At 56.1% G+C, this 15,405-nt stretch overlaps 1 protein-coding gene across 1 annotated transcript in view; it reads right to left on the bottom strand.

Annotated features, from left to right (window-relative positions):
- Positions 1–7,361: 7,361 nt before the first annotated feature.
- The window catches only part of MYO1F (myosin IF), a 51,552-nt gene continuing 43,508 nt past the window's right edge, over positions 7,362–15,405 (bottom strand). The window contains exons 22-28 of the mRNA XM_054013276.1: positions 15,076–15,221; positions 14,441–14,587; positions 13,461–13,609; positions 12,670–12,753; positions 11,479–11,680; positions 10,681–10,847; positions 7,362–8,822 (exon numbers count right to left, since the gene is read on the bottom strand). Coding sequence (XP_053869251.1) covers positions 8,746–8,822; positions 10,681–10,847; positions 11,479–11,680; positions 12,670–12,753; positions 13,461–13,609; positions 14,441–14,587; positions 15,076–15,221 — 972 coding nt within the window. The 3' untranslated portion in view covers positions 7,362–8,745. The remainder of the gene's footprint in view (positions 8,823–10,680; positions 10,848–11,478; positions 11,681–12,669; positions 12,754–13,460; positions 13,610–14,440; positions 14,588–15,075; positions 15,222–15,405) is intronic.

The following is a 15,405-nucleotide window of genomic DNA, read 5'->3' as shown; positions in this document are numbered from 1 at the left end:
GATAATGATATTGACCTAAATATCAAGTGCTTTGAGAGCTGCTGATGCAAAGAGCTAGTGACGAGCTAGGGGTTAATATTGTTACAAGGATTCCTGGGATCGGTTTCTGGCTCTACCGCAGACCTGCCGTGTGACTTTGGACAGGCCACTGCTCCTCAATGGAGATAACACCCCTTCCGTCCTTCCCTTCTGTGAGAAGCCATTGGTCATTAATGTACAGAAGATGCTTGGCTCTTACAGCCATCAGCCTCTTGGAGAGGCCTATGATTAATGCACAGTAAGTCCTTCTTCTCAGGCATTTGTACATTTTCTGAGTTGCCCTTTGGGCTGAAGTTTCTCCAGTTATTCCCAGACCAAGGGCATGTTGATCTCTGAGGAAGTTCCATGGGGGAGTTTTTGCTGTTACCAGGCGTGGCTCTAGCGGCAGGGGCAGCGTGTACTACCAACCAGCAATATAGACTCAGAGACTTTAAGGCCAGAAGAGAAGCCCATGGTCATCTAGTCTGACCTCCTGCACGTTGCAGGCCACAGAACCTCACCCACCCACTGCTGTAACAGACCCATAACGTCTGGCTGAGTTACTGACGTGCTCAAATCATGGTGTAAAGACTTCAAAGGACAAAGAATCCACCACTCACATTAGTTTAAACCTGCAAGTGACCTGGGCGCCATGATGCAGAGGAAGGTGAACCCCTCCCCCCCAGGGTCTCTCCCAATCTGACCCAGGGGAAAATTCCTTCCTGACCCCAAACATAGTGATCAGTTAGACCCTGAGCATGTGGGCGAGACCCACCAGCCAGACACCCGGGAAAGAATTCTCTGTAGTAACTGAAACTAACCTTTTCCTTCTGCCTTAGGTAATAGCTTCAGACCCGTCTCCTGCCGATCTGATTTGTCCAAAGCCAGTCAGTTTATAAATAATGAAGGCATGAAAAATCATTGGAAACAACAGCCTACCGTGCATCCTCCCAGGGGGTTGTGACTCCAACAGCTGCACTGAGATGGGAGACCCAGCTAGGCAGATGTTTCAGCAGCATTTACTGCAGTGATGCGTTAGTGACCTCACTATGAGGAACCATAGTTGACTGGTGACAGCGTAGGGACCCAAGAGACCTGGTGCTAGCGGCCTCTGTCACTAATGGCATGCAGTGGTGTTGTCACCGTGTCGGTCCCAGGATATTAACGAGACAAGGTGGGTGAGGTAATGTCTTTTATTGGACCCACTGCTGTCTCTCTCACCGACAGAAGTCGGACCAATAAAAGATATTACCTCACCCATCTTGTCTCTGTCACTGATTGGCGGTGTGTGCAACCTTGGGGCAAGTTACTAGGGCCCAGCTCCTCGAAGGGATTTAGGCACCTAATTCTCATGGGAGTTAGGCACCTAAATAACTTTGAGGAACTGGGCCGTCGCTGCACTGTGCCTCAGTTTCCCCATCTGTAAAATGGAGCGGATGCTGCTAATACTAGATGATCCCCACCACGCCGGTGCATGAAGGGTTCTCAGATCTGGGGGACCTGGAGTGCGACCCATGGCATGGGGGAGCGCCACATCCTTGGCCTCGTATCCCCTCCCTGCAGAATCTCCCCTGCCAGGGGCTTTGCGGCCTGGTGGGGCAGAGCAGGCCACCTCCTGCTCTTGCTGACGTCTGAGCAGCTCTTTAACAGGGAGACGCTGCTGCTTGAAGAAGCCATGCAGGAGTTGTGTGGAGCAAAGCAGCCAGACCAGACGCCCCTGTCTGTTCAGGACTGGGGCTCCCTTTCCCCCGATCGCCATAACCGTGGGGCACTTTCCCAGCTCCCAAGGGGACCGAAGGGGTTGGATCTGAATGTAGCACCAGGGATTAAAAAATTGCTTCTGCTTCACCTCCTGCCTGGTGAGGATCCGGGCTGTTTCTAGCTGGGCGCCTGGTGCCATCTAGTGTAAACTGTAGTGAATTAAAGTGATGAAAAGGTTACTACTGTCCTTCATAGCATTAGAAATATCACATGGTAATGTCCTCGCTGGGCTTCTTGTTTAGTGTTCATGGATGCTTTTTAATTCAACCTAACAAGGAAATTCCCTGACAAAAGCTCCACTGAGGTGGAGCTCAGGCTGAGAAGGGAAATCACCCCCCCCGATGAAGGGGGATGTAGCCCACAAAAGCTTATGCTCTAATACATTTGTTAGTCTCTAAGGTGCCACAAGGACTCCTGTTCTTTTTGCGGATACAGACTAACACGGCTGCTACTCTGAACCCAGTAATTTAGGGTAAACGATATTAGGGTTTGTTTCTTTTTTTACATGGTGGGTTATGAGCAGGCTTTGAACCCAGCCCCGTCACAGGCAGAGACAGCACAGACCTCGTCCATGGAACTAAGACAGTGGAGATCCTGAAAGGGGCGTGGGGGTGGGTGCACAGTGGAGGCCTGGGGGGATTTGTTGAGTGTGGGGGACCAATCTTTCCCCTCCACGTAGTCTGTCCCCTCACCCACAGACATATTCACTCGGTCCTCCCCACTGCATGTCTCTGCTGGCCATTTACTCAGCCGTCCCCTTCTCATCTCCAGCTGAGATGTTTTCCTAAAAGATCGGCTGTAGGAATTATTTGGGGCAGTTCTCTGGCCTGTGAGATACAGGAGGTCAGAGATAATCCCAATGGTCCCGTCTGGCTTTATAAATCGCCATCCTCCCCCAAGTATTCAGCAACCCCCCCCTTGTCTCCTGCCCCCCTCCTTTGGTCTCCCATCCTCCATCTCCCCCCATCCCTTGTCCCCTGCCCCCTCTTTCATCTCCTTCCTCCCCTTCTCCAAAGTCCCCAGAGTCAGTTTGGCAGCACCCTGGGGGGGAAAAAACTTCATCTCCCAGCAACCCTGGGCCTGTGTCCTATCACTCCCCGCCCCCTCAGAGGGAGGATCTACCCCACCCTAGAGAGAACTAGCTCTAGGGTGATCAGATGTCCCAATTGTATAGGGACAGCCCTGCTATTTGGAGCTTTGTCTTATACAGGCACCTATTACCCCTCAGCCCCTGTCCCGATTTTTTAGACTTGCTCTCGGGTCACCCTAACTAGCTCCCACAGCCCCTGTGCCTGCATCTCCCCTCATGACCTCGGCGAGTCTGCCCCACCCTAGAGAAAATGCCATCGACCCTCTCACTTCTGGGGTGGAGCATCTGCTTGGCAGGCTTGTGGCTGAATGTGAGGGGAGGGGCTCCCGGGGATGGGGAGCAGACCTGGGTAGGGGGAGAGAAAGCGGGACTGGAGGGGTTACTAGTCCGCCGGCTGGCCGGCTTGTACAATGCCAGGACTGAGAGCCATTGAGCCAAACAGTCAACCCTGCACGTCAAGCCAGGGGGTGCAGCAGTACCCCTAGGACCAGCAGCTATGCTGGCCGCACCGACCGCGCCTGCTAGATCTGACCTTTTCATCACCTTCTGCCTGCAGCCGTCCTCAAAGCACAACCAGCAGATTGCAAATGTACACACATTTGCATATATATATTTGCATAACGATACAGCGAAGGAGGAAAGAGGGCTGCAGTGAGGAGTGAAACCCCCAGCCCCTATGGTCTTTACCCTGTCCCCCCTCAGCCATTACAGCCCTTAGAAACCCCCTCCTCCCCAAAAAGAAGAACAGGAGTACTTGTGGCACCTTAGAGACTAACAAATTTATTAGAGCATAAGCTTTCGTGGACTACAGCCCACTTCTTCGGATGCATAACAGAAGTGGGCTGTAGTCCACGAAAGCTTATGCTCTAATAAATTTGTTAGTTTCTAAGGTGCCACAAGTACTCCTGTTCTTCTTTTTGCGGATACAGACTAACACGGCTGTTACTCTGAAACCTCCTCCCCAAACATACCCTCCTCTCCTTGGGCAGCGCCAGCAGGCCCTCTCTGCTCCACTCCCCCACAGAGCACTGGGAAGGGGAGGGCGGACGCCGGGGGAGTCTGAGGCCAGCCTGCAGTGTTTGGAAGAGGTACTTTGGCCAACGGGGTGCCCATAGAGGGCCGCATTCCAGCCGCAGTGGATGGGGCAGGGTAGATACAGCCATGGGAAATGGGCATGGAGCGGCTGGAGGAATACAAGAGATGGCCTGTCAGGTGGCCCAATCTTCCCATTTCTCTGTTCTGTGGAGGGTGTGTTATAAGATCGTAAGAACGGCCAGACTGGTCAGACCAAAGGTCCATCTAGCCCAGTATCCTGTCTTCCGACAGTGGCCAATGCCAGGTGCTTCAGAGGGAATGAACAGAACAGGGCAATTATCGAGCGCTCCATCCCATCGCCCAGTCCCAGCAGTCCGAGGTTAGGGCCACCCAGAGCATGGGGCTGTGTCCCTGCCCATCCTGGCTAATAGCCATTGACCGACCTGCTGAAGCACTTCGCAACACTGGGAAGATGTCAATACAGAGTTAACTTGGGCGATGGGGTCTCACAAGAAAATTTTCGGTGGCCTCCGAGTGCGGCCACCGACTCTCGCTTGTGGCTGCTCGGACGATTTTTCCTAACACCCTTAATCAACTTTAGGAAAAATAAATAAATATGCTCGTCAACGTGTCTAGATCGTAATTTGTTTAGGTAGGTTTTTATTGCAGCCTCAATAATAAAAATACTGTACAGTTGTCTCTGTTCTTTACTGGCCCTAAACAGAATAGAAACAAAGAACGTGCTTTGCACGTTCTGGTCTTTTCGTTGTGGTTTCTTTTGCTTTTTTTAAAAAAGGACTTGCTAGCTAGTAAGTCTGTTTCTGTGAAAGGTGATATTTGTATGCTTGTCAACACTGCTTGGCCCCCACAATCACCCGGCACGAAAAGCCCCTGGTGGCCCCATTGGAGAAACACGCACTGCAAAGCCCGACCTGAGTTCCTGGCACCTCACCGGAGTGGCACTCCCCACCCGTGTGTCACCAGGGATATAGCCCACGGTCCCTTGTGCTGCAGGGAGATGAGCCGCTCTCTGATTCTTTCCCAGTGAACTGTAGGAGAATTTATCTGTCTTTCTGGGGGCACGTGCGTGTGTGTGTGTGTGTGTGTGTGTGTGTGTGTGTGTGTGTGTGTGTGTGTGTGTGTGTGTGTAGGGGGGAAAGGAATTGTGGGACGGCATTGGAGGACTGTCAGTACTCAGTGATTTAAGGTGTGTCCTCACTGGAAAGTGGGAAGGTTCCCAGCTAGTGAAACAGCACCTGGGCTCTAACCCAGGGCCAGGGAGCCTGGATATAAGCCCCCTTCCCCCAAGCACTCAGGAGAGAGGGTTTTGTGTGTGGACAAGAGGGGGTGGGGGCAACACCTGGGCGTGAGGCTGGGCTAATGCTGCAGTGAAGACAGACCCAAAGCTCACACAAAGTGGGGCCGGGGTGTGTGTATGGGGGGCAGACGGGACCGATGGCTTGGAGCACACACACACAACTGCCCCCTCTCCTGGGCACAGAGGCATCAGCTGGTACCAGGGAAAGATGAGGCACCAGCACTAAGGCCTGGAGGGGCTGGCCCCTGCCCCCAGCACAGCTCCCCCTCTATGAAATAACCCATCTCAGTCTCCCCCAAACATCCCCGCTCCTCTTCCTACTACCCCAGGTGGTCACAGCAGTATGGGAGGCCTCTGGGATAAAGGGCTGCAAGGGATACCATGGGGTGTGGGTGGGTGGGTGGATCAGGCAAGTCTTGGGAGCAGGGAAGGGAGCATGCATGGTATGGGGGAGGTCAGGGAGAGATCGCTATGTTGGGGTTCCTCCAGATTCATGCTTCCCTCTGGTCAGGCCTTCCTGCATTCATGCCCAGCTCTCAGACTTCTGCAAACATCACGAGAGGCCTTGCAAAATAGAAACAGTTCCTCCTGGTCAATGGCAGTGGACAGAGTGCTGTGCTGGAACTCAGGAGACCTGGAGTCTATTCCTGGCTCCGCCACAGGTCTGCTGGGGGACCTTGGGAAAGTCACTGCAACGCTCTGTGCCTCAGTTTCCCCAGCGTTACAAGGGAGCTAACACTACTAACCTCCTTTAAAGGGCTTTGAGATCTATGGAGAAGATGAGCTAACTATTAGATTTCCACCTTGTAGCAAACAGCGTAAGACCCGGAGAAGAGGAGAGAGCACAATTTGTCAGGGCCGAAAAAGAGCCTGGTCTTCAGAGCACACGGAGTGGCCCAGCCAATGAGGCCCCGCTCCACAAAGAGACTTGGGCGTTGTGACGCTGAGCCTGCAAACATCTAACTAGAAACTCATAGGAACACCCTGAACTGGGCACCTCGGGGCCCCGGGTGATAGATGGGTGCCTGCGAATGCAAGCCCAAAAAGCCAGCATGCTGAGCTGGGAGCTGCCGAAGCTAGCCCATGGGAGATGCCAAGGAGAGGGATATGTCCTAAGCCCCGTCCCCTCTATCGCGGCTTGCAATGCACAAACTGGGGACGACGGGTGCTCCTTCCCTTAGGCACCGACTCCGTGGGTGCTTCAGGGCTGGAGCACCCACGGGGGAAAAAAAGGTGGGTGCTAAGCATCAGCCTTCCCTCAGCATCTCCTGCCCGCCCCGCTGATCAATGGGGGGGCAGGAGGCGCTGGGGGAGGCAGGGGGGAGGAGCGGGGTGCGCTCAGAGGAGGGGGTGGGAAGAGGTGGGGCGGGGGCGGGGCCTTGGGGAAAGGGGTGGAGTGGGGGCGGGGCCTGGGGAGCACCCCCTGGCACATTAGAAAGTCGGCACTTATGCCCCCTAACTTGTATGCAATAGACATGCTCGGAGGCTGCCTAACACCACACAACCAGCAACCAGGAGGCAAAGGCAGCCTGCCCTCCCCTACAACCTTTAGCTCCGTGGTTAGGGCACTCACCTGGGACACCCCCCCAATTCAAGTCTCCTCTCTGGCCCAATTAATATTGGGTTATTCGGTTATTTCGTTAGAACGGAACAACTTAATAGGAGCGCTTGTGGAGACCTACAGCAGACTATCTCACACTACCTGTGTGGGCCCAGGTGTTACCGACCACCCGCAGAGACCCCCACTCCCAGTTTACACGGACGTCCGGTCAGAAAAACCGGACCAAGGAAAAAGTTTTAGCCAACTCCCAAGGACAGTTCTGCCGCCTTGTTTCTCAACAAAAACGACTCAGCAATGGAATGTGAGACGATTTCCAGCCCAAGTGCGGAGGGGTCTGCGCTGAGAAGCTTTCAAACCATTCGGAGAAAAATCCCAAAGCCCATTTCCCAGATCCTGAGGGCGACATTTGCACGAGAAGCACAATGCAAATTCGGAACAATTTCCCCCCCAGCGTCAGTCTGTGTCTCCTACTTTACTAGGGGTGAGACTCATGAAGATCAATCAAAACATGCTGCCATCAGAAATCCTCTGACGATATAAGGTGAACATCCATTCACAGTCAAGCCAGCATACGAAAGAAAGCAAAATTCTCCCTTTATTGATCTGCTAATTTGGGGCAGTCCAAGCTCTTTATTAGTCATGACAAATCCCTACATCCGTTGAGCCAGTGTTTTGGAGCATCCCAGTCAACCAGGGCTGTACGACCTGACTTGCCTGAAAATAAACTCCCCTCCCGAAAGAAAAATTGGCTCTCAGCACTTCAGTGAAATATTCCCCGTGACTTTTTCCCCGGGTAGTCAGATAACAGCAATACACACACACACGGTTCTGTGGCACCGGATTCCCCGGGGTGTCACTTTCTCGCCTAGACCCGTGTTGTTCTGGAGGTAGCGTTGTTAGAATTCCCTGCTGAATACGCATCCAGATCCCCTGTGGGGCCCACGTGGTTTGGCCGAGCGGTTCAGCATAGCGCTGCGCCGCTCAGACGTATCGAAAGGAGACTGTACCTGAGCTATCATGCGGGAACGGCTGGTTTCCTTGCTCCACACCCTCCAGCAAAATCTAGATACAGAATTGTCTTCTTTGAGGTAACTGTGCAGTCTCAGAAGAGCATCCCCATTGTGTTGGTGCCAGGGTTTGTACTAAGGTGGGAACCACCACCTTGGAGGCAAGAGTTCCTATATCACTGCGGGGGGGCCTGAGGAAATCAGTCGTTAACCATGGCTGGGATTAACCGTGGCTGAAATTCCTGGGGATTTTGGATCCCCCATCTCCGCTTTCCCCGCAGCTCCAGGGTCAGGATTCAATGTGCAATAGCAACAACGTAGGAGTGCTATGTGCCGAGTCACACGGTCAAAGTCACCACTGCTATAAGTGAGGACAACATTATTCTTACTTACTACGTGTACTCGTCCTGTCCCGCTGTGCTAGGAGCTGTACAAATGTGTAACAAAGAGCCGGTGCCTGCTCCAAAGAGCTTACAATCTTAACTCGCGACAGAAATCGGGGTGCAGGTGACTTCCGCGGCCAACGCAATGTTGCTCCAGGTCACGGACAACAGCAGAGCAGCAGAGCCACGCAGCAAGGGAAAGGAAACCGGAAAGGGAGTCGAAGCCCGCGGTAAAATGGCAGCTTCAGCAGAAGGGCACAACAAACAGCTGCCCAGCAGCCATCTGGCGTTAACTCCGCCCCCACCCGACGTTAAATACAAGCGTAATTGACAACACCTGGGCCTGGGAATCCCAACGACGCTTGTGCCATAGTTTCTGCATCATGCTTGGTTGTTGCAGAGCTGTCCATCTGCTACACATCTGGCCTGCAGCTGTCCCTCCCAGTCGGCAAGGGGAGCCGGTGCTCACCGGGCAGGGCCTGTTTTCTCTTGATCAGAAGATGCGGTTGGATGAATTCATTCATGTCTCTCTCTGCTCCACCCGTCTGGGCAGCCGGCGGACCGAGGCTCGCTCAGATCTTCTTCACGTAATTCCCAGGGAAGAGCCCTTCTTTGCCGTGCAGCCGACCTTTCCACCATCCGGAGGGATCTGGAAAAAAGCGACGGGATCATGATTATTCAGTGCAGGGCCCGAGCAATGCCACTGGCGTGGTATTTGTGCCCTACCACCTCAGTCTTACTCGGACAGGGGTGTGCGAGAGACAGGGAGCTGGGTACATGTCTGTGTTTGGTTGGTGGGCTTTACGGCAGAGTTGTACACGTACCCAAGGTTCACGGTTGCAAGCCTACATAGGTACAGCCCAAACCCAGGGCATAGCTCAGTTGCTCCCTGGCTGAGAGCAGCCTTTTAAAGGATTGTTACTCATCCCTTTTGAGGAAGGGGTTAGAAACTATTTGTTCAATATAACCTTAGCCGGCAAGATTACCAGCCCGGGAAAACCATATAACAAAATCCTATGGCCTGTATTGAAGTGCTCTGGCCTGGGTTACGCAGGAGGTCAGAAGAGAGGATCGTATCGGTCCCTTCTGGCCTTAGAACTCGATGAGTGAAAGGTTCTCCAAACAGATCGCCTGCCTGCCAGCTACAGAAATACAACTGCGCACCTCATCAACCCCTCCCAGCGGCTCGCAGGGAGCAAACAAAGGCCTCTGAGGCTATGAGCAGACTCCCTGGGGAAGTCAGATTGTCCTTGGTAGTCCCCGACATCGTTTGTTAATTCCACAACCACAACACGGGAAAGATGATTTTACACACCAATCCCGCAGGTGCATTTTCCTTGGTCAGAGGCAGGAAGCCAGGGTGTGTCCTCAGCCCTATGTTGCTCCGCTTGTCCTCTGAGGGTCCCGCTCCTGAACAACTATTCAGGACGGCACAGTCAGCGAAGGGCAGCGGGGACCCTGAGATGGAAATACTCCCTGATGGCTGCACCCAATGGCTCCATTACATTTTTCAGCCTCTGCAAACAAGTTCCATGCTTCCGCTAAGTCCTTTGGTCTTGATTCTTCATTTTGGTTCTTTAGTCTTTTTGTCCGTCTGAGGCATCCATCTGCAGGTGACTCTCATCCTCCCCCGTAACCCAGTTTAACAATACTCTGTTGGGTGCCGTGTCCAGGTTCCTTTACCTAAACAGCAGCCTCTCCCGTGATTGTGAGGTGAAGCAGCTAATCCTCAGGCCAATGCTTTGGCGGGCAGAGAGGAAGCATGTGGAATGTGCCCGACATAAGGATCCAACCCACACCCTGTGGTGGATGTCTCCTCTGCTTTATGACTGTGCAGCGAACAGGCGAAGTGCTGCATTAACCCGCCAGGCACACACAGATATACTGAAGATAAACCAGCCGGACGGTACGACGAATAACGTGTTGCTCATGAGAGCACAAGCGGCTGGCACTGAAGCCCCGATGGCGGAGGACAATCGAGATGAGCATGTTCCTAATGGGCCTTTTGAGAGGTTCTTAAGCAACTAAGCCATGGAAAAGGCTCCCAAGAGAGTCCAAGAACCATGCAAAGCCGCTAAGCGGGCAGCCAAAAAGCGTGTAATGTCCCATCGCCCTGAGAAAAGGCCACACGGGACAGGGAAGAGGGTGTCTCAGCTAGCTGACAAAGCCACGTCCCTCACGCCAAGGCCACCTGCATTGAGCAAACAGCACTGAGCAGGATCCCACACTCTCTGGACATCCCTCATGATGGCTTGTGTGTTGCCCAGACCCAGGGCAGGAGGGACCAATAAAGAAACGAGGACGAGGCCAGTCAGCCCCAGAGACACCTTCTGATCCCCCGGCCGCCCAGCTTGCAGAGGCCGGAAGGAGGCTCCAGCAAGGCGGGGTTGCTGTGTCCATAGACTCCTCTCCTTTCCTTACATCCCTCCGCCCGCTGGGCTGCACTGCCCGCCCCTGCTCAGGTGTATGAGACGGGGGTGGGGGCGCAGCAGGTGCCTCGTACATACCTTCCAGCAGGATGTCGATGACGTCGCCGACGTTGAAGCTGAGCTCATCCACGTCCTGCCCGATGTACTGATAGAGAGCTTGGCAGCACGGGCCGGTGACCTTGGGCTGGGGCTTGGGGCGTCCCGCCGGAGGGGGCCGTTGGTTGACGCTTCTCTTCCTCTGCATGCTGGAGGGGCAAAGAACAAAAGGCACCCGCTCAGCGCGGGCCGGGCAGGGGTCATGCAGCAGCAGAACGCGGCGGGAACAGGGCAGTGGGGACCCAGCACGCAGAGCAGGCTCCTTCCAAGGGCAGGAGGGTCACAAGCTCCTGTGGGTGGATTCCCCAGACCCCCCGCCCCCCCAAACCGGATCCTGACCCTGAGCATACCAAAAGGGAAAGAGGCTTTCCAGAGGGGCACACAGGTTAGAGCGCTCTTTGCTTATTCCCTAGTGACACTGTCTGGACTTTCCCCCGAGGTCTCCCATTCCCGGGCTGCATGGGCACTGGTAGGGTCACCGCCCAGGGGGTAGAGCTGCAGGGGAGAAGGAGGTCTAAACAGCCTCTTCCTCTTGGCTCCTCTCTGCCAGGGCACACAGCCCGGTGCTGGAGAGGTGATGCTGATCTCCCGCACCGTGATGAATGGGCAGGCTGCGCTGTGTCACGGCTGAATGCAGCAGGAGGGAACTGATTAAGAAAAAAGAGAGCAAATGTCCCAGTGCCCAGCTCCGAGGCGAGGGAGAACCCAGGGAGTGGCATTGGTAGCACGCAGTCTCTCTAACCAGCTGGCGCAGAGGGGCCCGACTTTTGCAACACCTACCCTGCCACTCCTTGGTCGGGCACATTCAGGAACTCCAAGTTTTGCTCCGAGGGGGGTCGCGCCTTGGTCCTGCGGCTCACGCCCTGTTTGGGCAGCATGGCGGCGGGAGGCCCCTGCGCCTGTTTCTGGGTCATGGAGTACATCTGCTCCCGCTGCCGGTTGTCATTACGGGGGAACTGGGCAGCGCCGTTCCTGCAGGTCCCTGAAAGAACCACCAGACGGGGATCGGTTACCCTGTAATACTTCACACCCACCCAGCCAGCCGGTGACATCCGCAGCCTCCCATTTCCCAGACAGGGAAACTGAGTCAGTGGCCAGTTGTCCTGGTTCCCAATCCAGGGGCTGCTGGACATTGGGCCCGCTGCCTTTTCCATCTGAAAAGGTAAAGCCAGGACTAGATACCTCCTGAGGTCTCTTCCAACCCTAAGCTTCTCGGATTCTATTCTCTGACTTGGATTAACCCCTCCGTGGACACGCAGCGCACTTCCGAAACGGGGGGCTCTGCTGACGTGCCTTTGCCCAATCTTGACCCTTTCATGGGAGCTTTGGGGCTGAATTCACAGTGCTGGAGCCAGGCCTCTCGTTCTCCACCGAAGAGGGACAGTTCCAGGCAAACTGCCGCCTCCGACCTGGGCCCCGTAGGGCGGAGATGGGAGGTCAGCGTCCGTAGCTGCAGCTTGGCCCCTCCGCCGAGACTGGCCCCAGGCCTGCCCGCCAGAACCAGCGGAGAGAGTTGTTTTTTTGCAACAGGGACACCTGCTCAACAGGGGCTGGTCTGAGAACTAGCAACTCGTTTCACATGTGCCACTGAACAGCCGTCCGACGGCGGCAACTTTGGGTGCCAAGGGGCAAACTTCTGTCTCCCTGTCTCAGTCCCCGGAGCCATTCGTTCCTGCCCTCACCTCCCACTGAAGGTTTGCCGGGGGATGGCCCCTGAGCGCCCCCAGGGGGCAGGTAGCCCCGAGGGGTCATGTTCTCAGGGTGCAGGGGACCCTGCAGAGAGCCACAAGCCCTGATGTCCCGGCTGGAACGGACACAGGTTTACAGCCCCGGACGGTAACTTCCAGCTGGCTCCAGGCCCTCTCCTTGGGGGTTCTGGGGTCGCCATCAGCTCAGCAGGCTCCCCGGGGCGCGGGTTGGCTCTCACATGGCCCCTGAGGCAGTGTCCCCCCTTGGCTCTGTCCCCCTCACCTCTTGGGGCTTGTGGGGCACCTCTGGAGGGCGCCGGTTGCTTGCGGTGGCCTTTGCTCTGCTGGACCCCTTTCTTAGTGGGCTCTGTTGGGAGAAAAGAGAGCAGGGTGGATGGGGGCTGGGCCATATTGGGCTCTTTGCAAACCATGGTCGGCCAGTAAAACCTGCCATTCCTCCACCTCCTAATTCACCGACCAGCTGCACCGCTGCCCCTCGGCGGCATGTCCCCCTTTCACAGTCGGCAGAGGGGAAAATCCACTCCACCCTCCACAGAGCCCCCAGACTAAAATAATGACCCCCCCCTCCACCAGCCATTTTACAACCCCATGCCCCTCCCAGAGCTGGGGATAGAACCCAGGTGTCCTGCTTCCCAAGCCCCCCTGCTCTAACCACTAGACATCACTCCCCTCCCAGACCTGGGGATAGAACCCAGGTGTCCTGCCCCCCCACCACTCTAACCACGCGGGACAGAGTCCTGAAGCCCAAATTGTGCGACATTCTTCCTGACCCCACGACTGGAGAGTGCAGGACACCAGGCGCTGAGCGAAGCCCCTGCTAACCCGGCTCGCAGCGGGTTTCCGCATGGACCTGCGCTGCTGTTAGCGGCGGGCGCCATCACCCAGCTCGAACGGCCTGTTTATTTTGCGGTCGGTGTTTATCCCGGGCGCAACGGGCCTGGTTCCGTACAAGCGCTCAGGGCGCAGAAGCTCCACCGTCCTCCGGGTGGACCTCGGCAGAACAGCCCCCCATCCCCGCCCCCCGAGGGCAACGGACCCACCGCCAATACTCACTGGAGTTCTTGGGGAGTCCGTCCCCGATGCTGACCGTCAGGGTCTTGCCTCCTGCTTTGAAGACGGCCACGTCACCCTGGCCCCTCAGGAATGTGACGCTGCGCGTGCCACCTCCACCCCACCCTGCCTTCTTCACCCGGAACTGTAGTCTGAGCAAGTGGGGAGAAAGGCTGTCAGGGCTCAGGGTCCAACCAGGGACCCCCCCGACCTGGTGCGGGGGCTTGTTTTAAAAGCCCTAGTGCCACTGAACTTGACAAATCAGGGTCACAGGCTTCTCCTGACTACCCGCTACTCTCTACAGAGCCCCCAGACTAAACTAATGACCCCCCCCCACCAGCCATTCTACAACCCCACTCCCCTCTCAGGGCTGGGAATAGAACCCAGGAGTCCTGCCTCCCAATCCCCCCCACTCTAACCACTAGCCCCCACTCCTCTCTCAGAGTTGGTAATAGAATCCAGGAGTCCTGCCTCCCAATCCCACCCCCATGCTAACCACTAGCTCCCACTCCCCTCTCAGAGCTGGGAATAGAACCCAGGAGTCCTGCCTCCCAATCTCCCTACTCTAACCACTAGACCACACTCCCCTCTCAGGACTGGTAATAGACCCCAGGAGTCCTGCCTCCCAATCCCACCCCCACTCTAACCACTAGCCCTCACTCCCCTCTCAGAGCTGGTAATAGAACCCAGGAGTTCTGCCTCCCAATCTCACCCCTACTCTAACCACTAGCCCCCACTCCCCTCTCAGAGCTGGGAATAGAACCCAGGAGTCCTGCCTCCCAATCCCCCCACTCTAACCACTAGCCCCCACTCCCCTCTCAGGACAGGACTGGTAATAGACCCCAGGAGTCCTGCCTGCCAATCCCCCCACGCTAACCACTAGCCCCCACTCCCCTCTCAGGGCCGGGAACACAGGGCTCTCCAGTAGGTGGAGCCGAGCGGCAGATCGGCCCAGCTGCCCCCGGAGCCCCACCGCCCCTTACGTGTCAGCGAAGCTGAGCTGCAGCTTGCGCTGGGTCAGCTCCTCGTAGCGTTTGCACAGCAGGCTGATGAGCTCCGTCTTAAAGATGGACTCCAGGAAGCTGTCGGCTTCCTCCTCGTGGAGGATGAAGAAGTCGTCCTGCCTCGTGCTGGCCAGACAAAGAACCAGAGAAGAGGGCATCAGAGCCCAGCTGGGAGCAACCCTCGGGCCGGCTGGAGGCCACACGGATCCATCTGGAGATCACAAGGGCCAGGGAGCTGTCGATTCGTAAAGCTGTCCACGGAATGTGACGCTTTGCCTGGGGCCTCCCCATGCAACCCCTTCCTTGCACCCCCACCCCGGTCCACCAAGAAGAAGGGAGACTGGGGGACAGCAGGAGAGCCAGCCCACCAATGCACGCCATGCTGAGGGCCCGGGGCATTGGTAGGAGTGGTTGAGCTGGGGGCCTATAGAGCTGAGGTGATAGCAGTGGGTTGGTTCCCTGGTTGTGGGGGGCTGAAGCTGAGGACTTCTGGGGAAGGAGTCACTATGCCCACATGCAACCAGACCCACATTTGTGGTCCCAAGACCTTGCAGAGGGCTGTGGGGGTGGGCGAGGTCCAGGCTACTAGGGGCCCTGCCAGCTGCAGGGGTCACCTGAGGGAGACTCTGCAGATGGCCTGGATCTCCACCTTCTTCTTCAGCACCTCCTTGATCTGGCCTTTCTCAGGACCCTTCTTGACCTTCTCGCGGCCAATCAGGTAGAAGTACTTGGGGGTCAGGATGAAGTCACGCTTGATGGCCTGGGGGGAGAGATGGGGCAGCAGTGTGAGGGGAGGCGACCGCCAGCGGGAGGAGCCCGGACCGACCCCGGGGAGTCATTTGCCACGTCTCACAGGGAGCAGCACCGGGGACCCCAGGGCAACAGCGGGCAAAGCTGGGGAGAGGAGGTGAGCACTTTGGGGGCATCGCTGGCACAGAAGTGGT

Source organism: Malaclemys terrapin, chromosome 24, assembly GCF_027887155.1.
Source record: "Malaclemys terrapin pileata isolate rMalTer1 chromosome 24, rMalTer1.hap1, whole genome shotgun sequence".
NCBI lineage: Eukaryota > Metazoa > Chordata > Testudines > Emydidae > Malaclemys > Malaclemys terrapin.
Note: the sequence above shows the minus strand (reverse complement) of the source record. Positions and strands in the feature narration are given on the sequence as shown.